This window comes from Corvus brachyrhynchos, unplaced genomic scaffold, assembly GCF_000691975.1.
Source record: "Corvus brachyrhynchos isolate BGI_N302 unplaced genomic scaffold, ASM69197v1 scaffold245, whole genome shotgun sequence".
In the NCBI taxonomy this organism is placed as follows: domain Eukaryota; kingdom Metazoa; phylum Chordata; class Aves; order Passeriformes; family Corvidae; genus Corvus; species Corvus brachyrhynchos.
Genome location: NW_008238988.1, coordinates 3,451,243 through 3,464,697, shown reverse-complemented (window position 1 = coordinate 3,464,697; position 13,455 = coordinate 3,451,243). Strand labels below are relative to the sequence as shown.

The following is a 13,455-nucleotide window of genomic DNA, read 5'->3' as shown; positions in this document are numbered from 1 at the left end:
GTGGTGATCGACCTGGGACAGGCCTTTACCAAGTGAGTGCTCCGCCCTGCTGTCGGGATTTGGTGCTGTCCAGTCTGGAGAAGGGAAGGGTCCGGGGAGGCGTTAGAGCCCGTTCCAGTGCCTAAAGGGGCTCCCAGAGAGCTGGAGAGGGACTGGGGACAAGGACCTGGAGTGACAAGACAAGGGGGAATGGCTTCACACTGCCAGAGGGCAGGGATAGATGGAATATTGGGAAGAAATTGCTCCCTGTGAGGGTGGTGAGGCCCTGGCACAGGGTGCCCGGAGAAGCTGTGGCTGCCCCATCCCTGGAAGTGCTCCAGGCCAGGCTGTACAGGGCTTGGAGCAGCCTGGTCTGGTGAAACGTGTGGAATGGTTAAGGTTCCTTCCAAGCCAAGCCGTTCTGTGATTCCAAGAATGATTTTGTGGGTTTTTCCCCCTCACTCTCTTCCTGTGTTGGTCTGTGTGGCGCAGAGCTGGTAATAAGCATCCTCGGTTTTTAGTCTTGTGTTTTAGATTAAAACAAGGTTTAGCTCGACTGCTGAAACAGGAATGCTCACTATTTACTTAGTATTTCATCTCGTGGGCCAAAAGCTTTCTTGCCTGGGAATGGGAGGACTTAACAGAGCCTTCAGGGATGGGGACAGCCTATTCCATGAGTGGTTTTTTGTGGATTCACAGTCATGTGGCCAATTGAAAGCTTTTCCCAAGTTTGGGGTGCTTGTGAGCTTTTATTCCCTGGGCATTATTCATCCAATGAAATGCTCTCATGGAAACGCTTTTCCCCTGAATAGTGTGTTTGTAGGGTCTGTTTCCAGCCTTCTCTCTTGTAGAAGAAATAGCAGTTGAATTATATGAGAGCTGTCTGTCCTTTTCCAAATAAGGCTGAAATTAGCTGAAAGTTCAAGGAAAACTGCCTGTACACACTGGGATTACACAAGTATTTGTTTGAGACAAAAGAAGAAAATTAAGTTCTGAATTACAGCTATTTTAATTTTTTTTTTTCTGCTATGATCCAACATGATAACTGTTGCCAAATAGCAAACTGAGATATTAATTGACTTTTTGCATTAAAAGTGCTCCAAGTCCAGGAGCTTTATGGTTTTCTACTGTTGTTTTCTTCTGACGTTTGTAGTTAATGGGGGTGACAGGGGTCAAACAAATGTCTGGCACTGAGACTATTAAAATAAACCTTGAATTTATTTTGGCTTAATTGCTTTCTTCACTCCATGGTTCTTGTGTGTGTTTGGAAGACCAGGTGGGTTTCTAAAAAGTTTGGTTTGGGGTTGCTGCTGTTTTTATCCTATTGTTGAGGGAGTCAATAAAAAAAGGTACACAATCTTTATCTTTTAGTCCATCTTTAAATTCATCTCTCAGTGGCTGGATAGAAAAGCCGTGTGCAAAGCTCCTCTTTGCAGTCACAGAACATCCCTAATACATTACTCTGTGATGGTTCCTGGGCCCAGGGTGTCAAATGGGGACTTCAAATAATCAGGTTTTCAACATTTTCTTTTAGGTGTGGGTTTGCAGGAGAAACAGGACCAAGATGCATCATCCCCAGTGAAATCAAGAAACCTGATGTCTCAAAGGTGAACTTTATGGAACTTTACCTTTATGGTGTTTGATGTGTTATGGTGTAGAAAGAATTTGCAGATGCTCTTTCTGTCCATCACAAGAATAAAATATTCTGAAATGTTATGCTTTTCATTATTTTAACTGCTGCTATTAGAAGATTGTGATTAGATAGAGGTAAGTGTGATGCCAGTGCTGGTGTTAATTGCTGCTCAGTCCCCATGGAACTTGTGTTTTGGGGCATTTATTGAGAAATTGCTTTGCCTAGTTATGCTTCTTTTCTTTCTTTTAGTAGAGGATGGCAGATTTGGAAAACAAATGCTAAGTTGCCTGTATGAAAAATTAGCATTAATTAACTCTGGAATTTAGTTATAGGGTGAGTTTGAGATGTTTTAAGGACAAGAGCAAATCAGGCAAGAGTGAGTGTTTATATATAGTGTCAGATTAAATATATATTATGTATATATCTTATATATTTCTCTATATATCATGTGTGAATATATATATGTGTATATATATATATATGCACACAACCACTGCCCAGCATTTGAGCTGACTCTGGATATTTTCCCTTCCCAGCCTGTCAAGGTGGTGCAGTATAACATCAACACAGAAGAGCTGTATTCCTATCTGAAGGAATTTATCCACATGCTGTATTTCAGGTAAGAGACACCTGTCAGTGGCCCAGTCCTTCTGCAGCTCTTCCCTGAGCACATCCAGGGGTGTGAGCAGGGGGAGGGACACGGTCTACTTAGATAAGAAAACAGAGATAAGACTTTGCAAGGGGCTGCCTGGCTGTGTTGGCGCAGGAGGAATTCAGTGGTGCTGAGATCCAGGTTATCTTACAAAGAGTTCCTGTCCTGCAGCATCAGTTGCTCTGTAGAAGCAGGAAATGTTTGATAAATTACCTTTCAGCTGAGGCTTTTGTAAGGGGCCTGAAAAGGGGAAGGCATTACCTAAGGAGTTGCATTGATTTTGGTAGGGCTGAAGCTCCTATCAGTGCAGGATTCTCTCCACAGTGTTTTGGAAGGAGGAACCTTTGCCTGTGGAATATTTTTACCTCAGCAATACATCTCTTTATTGTGTTTTTAGTGCCCTTAGTGAGTAATGAAATTGGACTTAGTCTTTTCTCTTTGCTTCAAATCCATGTTTTTACAAGTAAAAGCCATCATAGGGAAAGCAGGATTTGATTTCTGTGCCTCATGTCTGTGGGTTGGGTTGTTTTCTTCTCCTGTCCTGTACCATCACTTTGCAATTGAAATCAGGACAATTCCATCCTCTTCCGCTGAAATCAGAGCATCTGTGTCATCAGTCTTTGCCTTTTGTGACACTGTATGACACAGCACAAGCCACTGATGACTTATTTCTGCATTTCTTGTTGATTTAGAAATGTATAACAGATTTTGAGAGCTACAGGCTCTGTAACTTGTTTTCCCTGCCTCAGTTCCCTGACTTTCTTTTAGGAAAGCATTGGGGTTTTTCGATTTGTGAAAAAGACTTTGGGGTCTGCTGTAGAAAATGCTGTCTAAATGCAAACTTTCAGGACTTTTGAGGAAAATGGAATATGACTGTGAGGTAGGTCCTGTAATAGGTGCTAAAACTTCCCAGTTTTATTTTACAAATCTTGTCTTTTTTTAGGCATCTGCTGGTGAATCCCAGGGACCGGCGTGTTGTGATCATAGAGTCGGTCCTGTGCCCTTCGCACTTCAGGGACACACTCACCAGGGTCCTCTTCAAGCATTTTGAGGTAAGTGTTTGACAGAAATGTGTAACTTTGCTCCACGTGCACAGCCCTTGCCAGGAGGATTTGTACTTACAGTCACTACCAGATACGGACAGAAAAAATGAAAATAATGACAAGAGTGAGAGAGGCATAAAGAAGAAGAAAAATCTGATGATGGTGTGAGGAAATAGGGCGTGGAAGTTGGCTTAAAGACCATTTTCGTTCCGTTCTGACTCTTCATTAGGCCGCAAAGCAGCAGCAATTAACAAGGCTCTGCAAGGTTTCCCTGGCTTGTAGATAATAAAGCTCACACTGCACTGTCCCAGACAGATCCAATAATCCCCATTGAGCACTGCCTGGAGCCAGGATTTGTATTTAAACACTTGTTACTGCTTTGTCAGCAGGTCTCATGATTTCTGCCAGTCGATATCTCTGCCTAGCACGTCTGTGCTCATTTAGAGAAGAACTTACCTGAAATCAGGTATCTTCTCTGCTTAATCAGTCTTTTTGAAGAAAAGTTTTGAGGACAAAAGAAAACCTGTGGCTGCCCCATTCCTGGCAGTGTTCCAGGCCATGTTGGATGGGGCTTGGAGCAACCTGGGCTAGTGGAAGGTGTCCGTGCCCATGGTAGGGGGTGGAACGAGATGATCCTTAAGGTTCCATCCAACCCAACCAGTCAAGGATTCTGTGAAAAGTCTGGACCTAATTCTTGCTCAGTTGTAGCAGAAAATGTTTTGGAAGGTGACTCCATGCTCCTTCAATTCAGACAGAACAAAGGTTAAGGTTTTTCTATAAAAAGTAGTGAAACCAGTTTGTCTGCAGTACTTCTTCACTGTCCTTCCGCAACACAGTTTACCAACTAATCTCAAGCTTCTGCATAATTCTTTCTTACTATTGATAAAATTTTCTGATAACTTCAAATTGCTGAAAGATTTGAGTGGGTTTTTTGTGGTTTTTTTTTTCATAATCCCTTTACAGCAATGGAATGTCTCAGTTAAAGCACACACCATGCAACACGGTTTGTTGGAAATGGCTCATGACTTCAGAGTCATATTTTGATGGAGAGACTTTGTAACTTGTTAAGAAGCCAGTTAATACTGATGGAAGATTAATTCTCTCTGGTTTCTATTTGCTGCAGAGAATAAAAGTGGTTTATTAATACAGGATCAATGTTTTACCTTCTGACTCTGGGTTAAGGGTCAGTACATTTCCTGTAAGTGCAGGATTTATTGAAATTTCTCACTTAATTCGCTCTTCAAGGTATTCTCTTAAAGGAATTGTTGCTTTCTAGGAAACTTGATTTATGGAATTCTGGGAGAAGGAAGCAATTCTCATGTAATTTTCACTTGAGTTTCCACATTATTTTGGTGAGAGTGTTTCAAACAGCCTCTTCTGTGCATTTGGGCGTAGCAGTGTTTGTCGTAAGGCACACTGTAACGGATTTTTTAGCACTTTTATTCACATCTTCAAGTTTTTACAACTTTTCAAGTAGCTGTACTTCAGCTTCCTTCATTTCTTTTCAATAACAATAAGAAACTTCACCTGAGTTTTATAGCCTTGCTTTTCTTACAAGCCCATTCCAACATTCATCATTACTGAAGTAACTGATGTGCACCACAAGGAAGGTGAACACAGAATTTGGAATCCTGTTGTATTTTGTTCAGTACTGGAATAACTCAAGATACACTTGTTTGGGTTTTGCTCTTAAAACATCATTCAGGGAAGGCATCAGTGCTTTGTTTGTTTCTGTCAACTTTCCTTTTGGTTTTCCTGTAGGTACCTTCTGTTTTGTTTACTCCAAGTCACCTGATGTCTCTCCTGACACTTGGGATCAACTCTGCCATGGTGCTGGACTGTGGATATGCAGAAAGCTTGGTGCTGCCTGTATCCTTTCATTTTCAGCAATGGGGCTGTCGTGAAACATGAGACTTTTATTGACTAGAAATTAACTGTGGAGAAAAGCAGTTAGAAGGTGGCTGATGCAAGGGATTGTAGAAGGGAAAAGGCATTTAGTTCCAGCAGACTGAAAAAACTCATAATGAAAAAGAGGAGAATTTCCTGATCTTCCTGTAGATCTATGAGGGAATTCCAATCCTGAGCTGCTGGGGTTCCCTTCCCCTGGGAGGAAAGGCCATCCACAAGTAAGTTCATAGTTATCCATTCCAGGTTACAAATTACTTGTTTGTGAAAGTTTCTCTTTGACCTTGAGAAAAAATTCCTGTTTTAAATCCTAGCTTGCTGTAATATCATCCAATTTTTACATTTACCACTGGTTGACTGTTGCTAATGTGGTAAAAACTGTGGAAATCACATCTTCTTAAGTTTATATTTAGAAGGATGTAAAAGAAAGGAATTAATCCTGTCCCTGGAGTCCAGTCCAGAGACCCAGGCTGAGTTCATGGCTGTCTTTACCCACCCTCCTGTGCACTGTTTTAGGGAGCTGGAGTATCAACTGCTGGAACAGTGCACAGTGGATACAGGACTGGCCAAAGGACAAAGCCTTCCCTCCGTGATGGGTAAGGTCTGTGGGATGGGCACCTGTGCTGGGAACTTGCACTGAGGAAAGGGTGTTAATCCTGACAGTGGATAAAATGGGTTTAGGATTCACTGCATCTCATGGGGCCTACCTGCATAAATTCTTTCTTGGCCTTTAACAGGTACATTATTTTTATGATAAGCCTCTTCTTGCAACAGTTCTGAGTAAAGGCTGAGATAAAAGTTCTGTAGTAATTTTTCAGTCTGTTTTGAGCAAAGACACACTTTATATTTCTGTTCATAATATCTTTTCTGCTTTGGAAATCTTTAAAAGCTGCAGTCAGAGCAAAAGTTTAATATACTAAATGTAATTCAAACTTAAAACAAAAGTTTTTTTAAGTAGGAAGAGAATTTAAGAATGAAACTAAGTTATTTTTTTTCTTACAGGCTCAGTCCCAGAAGACATAGTAGAGGATATAAAAGGTAAATTTGTTTGCTTTGTGAAACTCTAGTGTATTAAATTGTGCAGTAGGGTGTGATAATAACAAGTGTGCAATATTTTACAAGTAGGAGTTTATTTTTCTTCTCTGTTGTATTTCTTACCTCTTGGATGAACTTGTGTTGTTCTTCCTCTTTGAAAGCAAAACCAAAACCAGGTGTTGAATTTCTCTTTTGCTTTAACCTCTGTGTTGTTGAGTGGTAATTTGTAGACACATTTGGTAGGTGGGCACAGAAGGGATTGTTCTGTTCTGTAGTTTTGTTTATAGATTAACTAGAAAGGCTCTGTTTGCTTTAAAGTCAATTAAAAAAAAAAAAGTATGTATAAAAGATATTTTGGTGTGTTAATCAGGCAGGCAAGTGGAGACAAGAACTACATTTACACCAGAAAAAATACAGTCTTTCTTTGGGCAGAACTTGGATGAATTCTTGTGTAATTGTTTCATGTGCAACAGGTAGAAAAACATGTTTTCCTAGAAAACAGTAACTAGTATGTATCCCTTGGGTCAAATTAGGAAGGAATCCATCAGTCAAATGCGAAATAAATGCAGCTGGTGCTTTGTCAGATGGAATTTGCTTTTCTAATTCCTGGACTTGCACACATTTTCTGACCAGGTGTGGTTTTTTTATGCAGTCTTTTGGAACCAGAGAGAACAGGCTAGGGATGAAATTATTGTTGTCTGTGTGTTGAAGGGTTGTTTCTTTGTGACAGCAGTTTATAGGGAAGATGCTGACCTGTGCCAAATGCAAATAAATAAATGCATAATAACAGTAGCAGCTGGGGTACAAACGAGGTTGTGCTCTGTCAGCATTGTCTGGAAGCAGAAAAACCCTCTGGAGTTCTTAGGGTGTTGAAGAGTTGCACTAAGGAAAATATTGCATGGTTGGAGCTTGTTTAGAAAATGAGCAATGCCTCATTTGAAGCCGTGTTGCAAGACCTGCAGCAAAGCCAGGATACAACCCCTGGCACCTTGAAGCACCATTAGAAACATCCCTCTGGCTTAAAATGTTGTGTGGTTTGTCTGGGAAAGGACAGGCAGGATTTCCAACCTAATTTTGTGTCAGCTTCATTTAACTCATGGTCTAGACAGCACCTGAACTCTGCTGGAGTGTAGAGACTGCTTGTCTTTGCATTTATTTGATAATGTCTTGGACCAGCAAGGGCCTGAAGTGTCTGTTCTTTTCTAAATTAAGAGAAATGACTGTTTTTACTGGTGATGAAAGGATCCAGCAAAGCCTCACTTGTGCCCCTCTCCTCCCCTCTGCACAGTCCGCACTTGCTTTGTGAGTGATCTCCAACGGGGACTGAAAATCCAGGCAGCCAAATTCAACATTGATGGCAGTGCTGAGGTGAGTGGAGGATGAAGCTCTTCCTGCCCTTCCTTTGAGGTGGCTGCAGCCTTTTTGGGCTCTAAAATAATAATACAAGTCTGGTTTTATTTCCAGCGTCCCTCACCGCCTCCAGACGTGGACTATCCTTTGGATGGAGAAAAGATTCTCCATGTAGTTGGCCCCATCAGGTGAGAAATGTCATAGCAGAGTATTTATCACTACAAAGATATATTTCAACTCTTAAAAGCACATAAATTGTCATAAAATTGGATTTTAATGAAACAGTTGCATATGTTTTTAATGCCTCTAAAGTGAAAGCTGTGTGCTGGCCACAGTGCAAGCCCATCATGGGGGGGGTGGCTTCTCCAGAGCCCCAAGAGGAAGATGAGAGCAAAGAGATTAGAGGGATGGGGGAAGAGAAGCGAGTGTCAATGCCTGATAATGAGACAGGTTTAGTGATGTGAACAGGGCATTTTAACCTGGAGAAAAGGAGGCTCAGGGGGGACCTTCTCACTCCCTGCAACTCCCTGACAGGAGCATGGAGCCAGGTGGGGGTCAGGCTCTGCTCCCAGGAAGGAAGGGACAGGACAAGAGGGAATGGCCTCAAGTTGTGCCAGGACTGGTTGAGATTGGGTATTAGGGAAAAATTCTTAACTGAAAGGGTTGTCAAGCACTGGAACTGGCTGCCCAGGGAAGTGGTGCAGTCACCATCCCTGGAAAGGTTCAAAACGTGTGGATGTGGCACTTGGGGATGTGGTTTAGTGGTGAACAAGGGGTGGTGCTGGGTTGAGGGCTGAATGTGATGTTTTTAAGGCCTTTTCCAAGGATTCCATGATTGTCCCCTCCCCGCTGGCACTGCTGGGTGCATGGACTGTGTGACAGGAGTGACAAAGTGTTGGCAGCAGGAAAGCTGCAGTTATCTCCAGCTCTGCTGTGCCCGAGTTCAGCTCAGAGTGTGGTTTTGCTGCTCATTAACACTCACTTCCTGTCTGTTCCACAGAGACTCTGTGGTAGAAATCCTGTTTGAACAGGATAATGAAGAGACATCTGTTGCCACTTTGATCTTGGATTCACTTGTTCAGGTATCTTTATATTAGAAACAGTTTAGGGGATGCCTCCAGCCTTAAGAGAACCCGCAGTTATAAATGACTCAAGACTTAGAGTCCTGCAGGCTGCTGGTTTACCTGTGCTAGAATAAAATTAATTTGGACATCTTTATTACAGGCAGTATATTAAATTAATTGCAGGCATTTTTCTTGGCATATACAAATGCTTCTCTTTTTATTATATTTCGGAAAAAAGTGCATTAGGAAACCACTATAAATGGAAATTTTCATTATGTGGTGGTGTATTCACGTTAATTAAAGTTGGCTCCCTGTAGCTGCTGATGCCATTTAAATAAGTTTGCCGAGATGCAATTTGTTGGAGAGCCATGGACTTGGCTGATATGACAAACATTTCCATTAGAATTCTTTATGAAAACAAATTGTTTAAGAAGTTCTGTGCCTGGAGCCTTCACCTCTGCACCTCCAGGCATTTCCTGTGCATTTCTCTCATTATGTTGGTTATTTTCCAGCTAAATATGAGAAAACAGCAATTAGAGGGCATAGAAATGGACTGAATTTCTAAGAGACCTCTGAATGTCTTCAAGCTCAGGCAGCTTGACTTATGTAGGGTTTTTTTTTGTGTCCCTGTTTGCATTAGTGCCCAATAGACACCAGGAAGCAGCTGGCAGAGAACCTGGTGGTGATCGGGGGCACCGCGATGCTCCCGGGGTTCCTGCACAGGCTCATGGCTGAGATCAGACACCTGGTGGAGAAACCCAAATACAAGGAGGCACTTGCCACTAAAACCTTCAGGATTCACACTCCCCCTGCCAAACCCAACTGCGTGGCCTGGCTGGGAGGTAAGAATGGGAGCAACTGGGAAGCAGAGGTGGAAAAAAAACCTTCCAAGTGGGATTTGTTGTAAATAAAACCTTTTATCTTTAGGATTAGCAAACCAGAACTATTTCTGTGCACCAAATTTTGTGGTGCTTTTCTTTCCTGGGCAGCTGCCGTGGGCTGAATCTTCTCACAGCCGGTGTGAATTTGTGGGGCACCTTTTTTGGGGGAAAAATTGCCCTGAACACGAGGGGGTTTGGTGGAAGAGTTTAAAATAAAAACTTCTAGGAAACTTTGTTGTAATAGGTGGGTCAGCCAGGCCAGGTTTGCTGATAGCAGAGAGCAGATGATTCCTTGTTTTCAGATACTTTCAGGGATATAAATGGAAGCAGTTTGGGACTTAAATGGGATACTGAAAAGGAAAGCAGCGATATCCATTCATCCCTTTAAATTTTGGGGCAGAGCTAAAAAATCCCAGTTGAGATTTGTTATGGGAAGAAGTAGAAAGAGAAATTCTACATTGAATTAATGCAATTTATTTTCCTTGCCAATAATGTAGGAGCCATTTTTGGAGCACTCCAGGACATCCTTGGGAGCCGCTCTGTGTCCAAGGAATATTACAGCCAGACAGGCCGCATTCCCGACTGGTGCTGCCTCAACAACCCCCCTCTGGAAATGATGTTTGATGTTGGAAAAGCACCCCCACCACTGATGAAAAGGGCTTTTTCCACAGAGAAATAAGCACCTAAATATCACACAAGGATTCTGCCCCATTTCAACTACATCCATGTGCATTGGGGTTTGTTTTTTGTTCATTAATTTGTGTGTAACACCATTAAATAAGAGCAACGTGGGTGTTGTCAGGGAATAGGCACTAACACTATTTAAAACCCTGTCCAGTTATAGTTTACAGACTTAACTCTGGCAACTCCTCTGCTCTTTTGTCTTGTTTTGGAGAAATTCTGTCCTCTCACGAGCTGTTCCCTACTGAGTTGTTCATTATTTATCTGTATAGTAAATGGCATTGCTGAGAGAATTTGGTTGAAGATATTTTCATTTTAAATGTGCTGACAAGAATGAACAGCAGTCTACAGGGAAACATCTATGGGAATTTTTTTGTGTCCAATTCTGTTTTAAAATATTCCACCCTTGAAGCACATGTGAGGAAATGGTTTGGGGCTGTTTAGCAAAGGTAGTGGAACATTATATCTCCTGTTTTAAGAGTTCTAGCAGAGAACTCTTCTGCCTGTACTTCTCTCATAGTGCTGAGCTAAAACCTCTCCTGATCTGTCTCCTCCAAGAAAGATTTCAGCAATGTAAGACCATAAATTATTATAAATTAATTATAAACAGGTGTGAGGTAAAACTTGACTCAGTGGCTACATGATGACTGCTGGTATCTGCTGGTTACTGGGGTTTAAGTCCTACCCTGAGGAGCAATTTTTGTCTCAAATTTGGAAAGATAAATATAAAATTTTTGGGGTGGTGAAGTATTTTATTGGCACAAACATGCTTTTTGTGACAGATTTCCTTGTGCTGCCTGCTGCCCACCTGCTGTGTGCCTGAAGCACGACTCTGCAAGTCAAAGATATTTAAAGAAATCCTCTTGTGGTGAACCTGAGCACAGGGAATGTGCTACAGCACTTCAGCAGCTCCTGCGTGGTTTTGTCATTGTGTTTCCTACGTGCTTCACCTTAACAGATGGTGTTACAGTCCTGGGGTGAGCTTGGTGTTTTTGGGACCCATCTCGTGGTGCTGTTCCAGGCTGGATAAATGGACACAGTGTCATTGCCAGGTGCAGAGAGCCAGCCCCTAGGTGTACAGAACACACAGCCTAAGCTGTGCTGCTCATTTTCAGTCACAGTTTGGGTAATTTGGGGTGCAGGTTATATTTTACCTCAGTAAGAACTGAGCCAGAGCCTACCAAGGTTTTCTCCTGAGAGAGGAATTTGCCGTCAGCACGAGTGCCGTGGAGCTGGGAGGGATTGCTGGTGTCCTTTTCAGTGGGAAGGATTCGGGAGATGAAACTCCTACGGAGCCTGTGGTGGTGGTGGTGCAATGATGTCATTTTCCTGAACTGCAGCAGACTGCAGCTGAGGAAATTCAGGATATTCTTAGCCCTTCCCTTTTGGGGGTATTTCCGTGCTGTGGTGCACACGCACCCTGGGACCTCGCCTGGCGTGTTCTGCCACCTCATCTTCGTTCTGCCCACTCAGATCTCCTCCTGTGGGGTTTCTGCATCACTGAACAGCCTCAGCAGCTGCTGTTTAACAGGGCAGGGACAGAATTCCTAACTCCCATGTTACTGCTGGGTTGAAGTGCAGAGTCCCAGGACCTGTTAAGGCAAAAACAGGATTCTTACTTCATTGAAGGGGTGAGAAAGACTCTTCATGGCGTGCCCTGGAAAGCCCTCAGTAATCACACCCTAAATGTGTAATGGTGTAGAAAGGGTTGAGTTTTCCAGGCTAGCTGTTGCAGTTCTTCCCTCCCTGGCACTGCAGGGATCCGTGGATCCTCCCAGTAGACGCATTCACAGTGACAGTAACTGGAGGGTTTTCCTCTGCAGTTCCTGATTCTGGACTGGGGGCCATCCCAGCAGCTTGGTGTTGGCCAATTGTGAACAGCTCCAGATGAGCAAGTCCTGCTGACTGGAGGAGGGGTTTGGAATATGCACAAGCCCCTCGTGGTCTGCCTGTGTCTGTGCTGCATCAGCAGGAGCTGCTCCATGGGGGAATTATCTTTATCTCATTCCCTCCTCTCCCTTTTCATGGAATCAGAGACTGTCTCAAGTCAGAAGGGACCCCTAAGGCTCATGAAGTTCAACTCCCTGCTCCTTGCAGGACTACCATAAACTAAACCATAATGGCTGAGAGCATCGTCCAGATGCTCCTTGACCTCTCACACGCTGTGAGCACTTCCCTGGAGAGCCTGTTCCACTGATGGATCAAACCCAACCATAGAATCCTGGAATGGTTTGGGTTGCAAGTTAAAGAACATCTGGTCCTTCCCCTTGCCATGTGCAGGGACACCTTCAACTATCCCAGGTTGCTCCAAGCCCCGTCCAACCTGGCCTGGAACACTGCCAGGGCTCCAGGGGCAGCCACAGCTTCTGTGGGCACCCTGGGCCAGGCCCTCACCACCCTCACAGCCAAGGATATTTTCCGGCTATAAACCCCCCAGATCCCTTCCCGTGGGGCTGCTCTGGCTGCTCTCCAGCCTCTCCTTCCATAGTTTGTGTGTTTAACCAGGGTTGCCCCATCCCAGGTGGGGAATCCCACACTAGCTCTCATTACATTTCCTATGGCAGGTGCTTGCCCAGCTCTCCAGTTTATCCAAGTGTCTCTGTGATCCCTCTCTGCCTGCATGGGAGCCCAGAGCTCTACTGGATTAACATCCCTCTGCTTCCTGCATCCAAATCGTTTATAAAACAAATTAAATTTTCTGGGATCCAGTGCTCAGTGGTCACCCCCCAGCTCCTCACAGCTCCCCCTTGATCGCGCACGTTTCATTCCTGCATGCAGATCGCTTATAATAAAAGCTGATTTTGATTGTGCACATTCCACATCATTCGTGCATGCACATCGTTTATAATAAAAGGTCCAGTGCTCAGTGGTCACCCCCCAGCTCCTCACGGCTCCCACTTGATCGCGCATGTTTCATTCCTGCATGCAGATCGCTTATAATAAAAGCTGATTTTGATTGTGCACATTCCACACCATTCGTGCATGCAGATCGTTTATAATAAAAGCTGATTTAGATCGTGCACATTCCACACCATTCCTGCATGCACATCGTTTATAATAAAAGCTGATTTTCCCACTGACGCAGCCTTTATTGATCACTTACAAGGACTGTCCCGGCTCTCCTGTTGTGGCGCTCAAGAGGCCCAAAAGTGAAACGCCCAACGTGGGGCTCGAACCCACGACCCTGGGATTAAGAGTCCCATGCTCTACCGGCTGAGCCAGCCGGGCGCAT

The 13,455-nt window shown here is 43.6% G+C and overlaps 1 protein-coding gene and 1 non-coding gene across 2 annotated transcripts; one reads left to right on the top strand and one right to left on the bottom strand.

Moving 5' to 3' along the window:
* The first annotated feature begins 6 nt into the window (after window positions 1-6).
* On the top strand, window positions 7-10,851 carry ACTR10 (actin-related protein 10 homolog). Its single transcript, XM_008637349.2, has 13 exons — window positions 7-32; window positions 1,514-1,586; window positions 2,149-2,231; window positions 3,208-3,316; window positions 5,069-5,176; window positions 5,366-5,433; window positions 5,729-5,808; window positions 6,215-6,250; window positions 7,536-7,615; window positions 7,712-7,785; window positions 8,598-8,679; window positions 9,302-9,503; window positions 10,040-10,851. Exons 3-13 carry the CDS (start codon window positions 2,218-2,220, stop codon window positions 10,219-10,221), a joined length of 1,035 nt encoding a protein of 344 aa, XP_008635571.2. The 5' UTR covers window positions 7-32; window positions 1,514-1,586; window positions 2,149-2,217; the 3' UTR covers window positions 10,222-10,851.
* A 2,527-nt stretch (window positions 10,852-13,378) lies between these two features.
* On the bottom strand, window positions 13,379-13,451 carry TRNAK-CUU. Its single transcript has one exon. It is a non-coding gene; the product is annotated as a tRNA-Lys (tRNA).
* Between the last annotated feature and the right edge of the window lie 4 nt (window positions 13,452-13,455).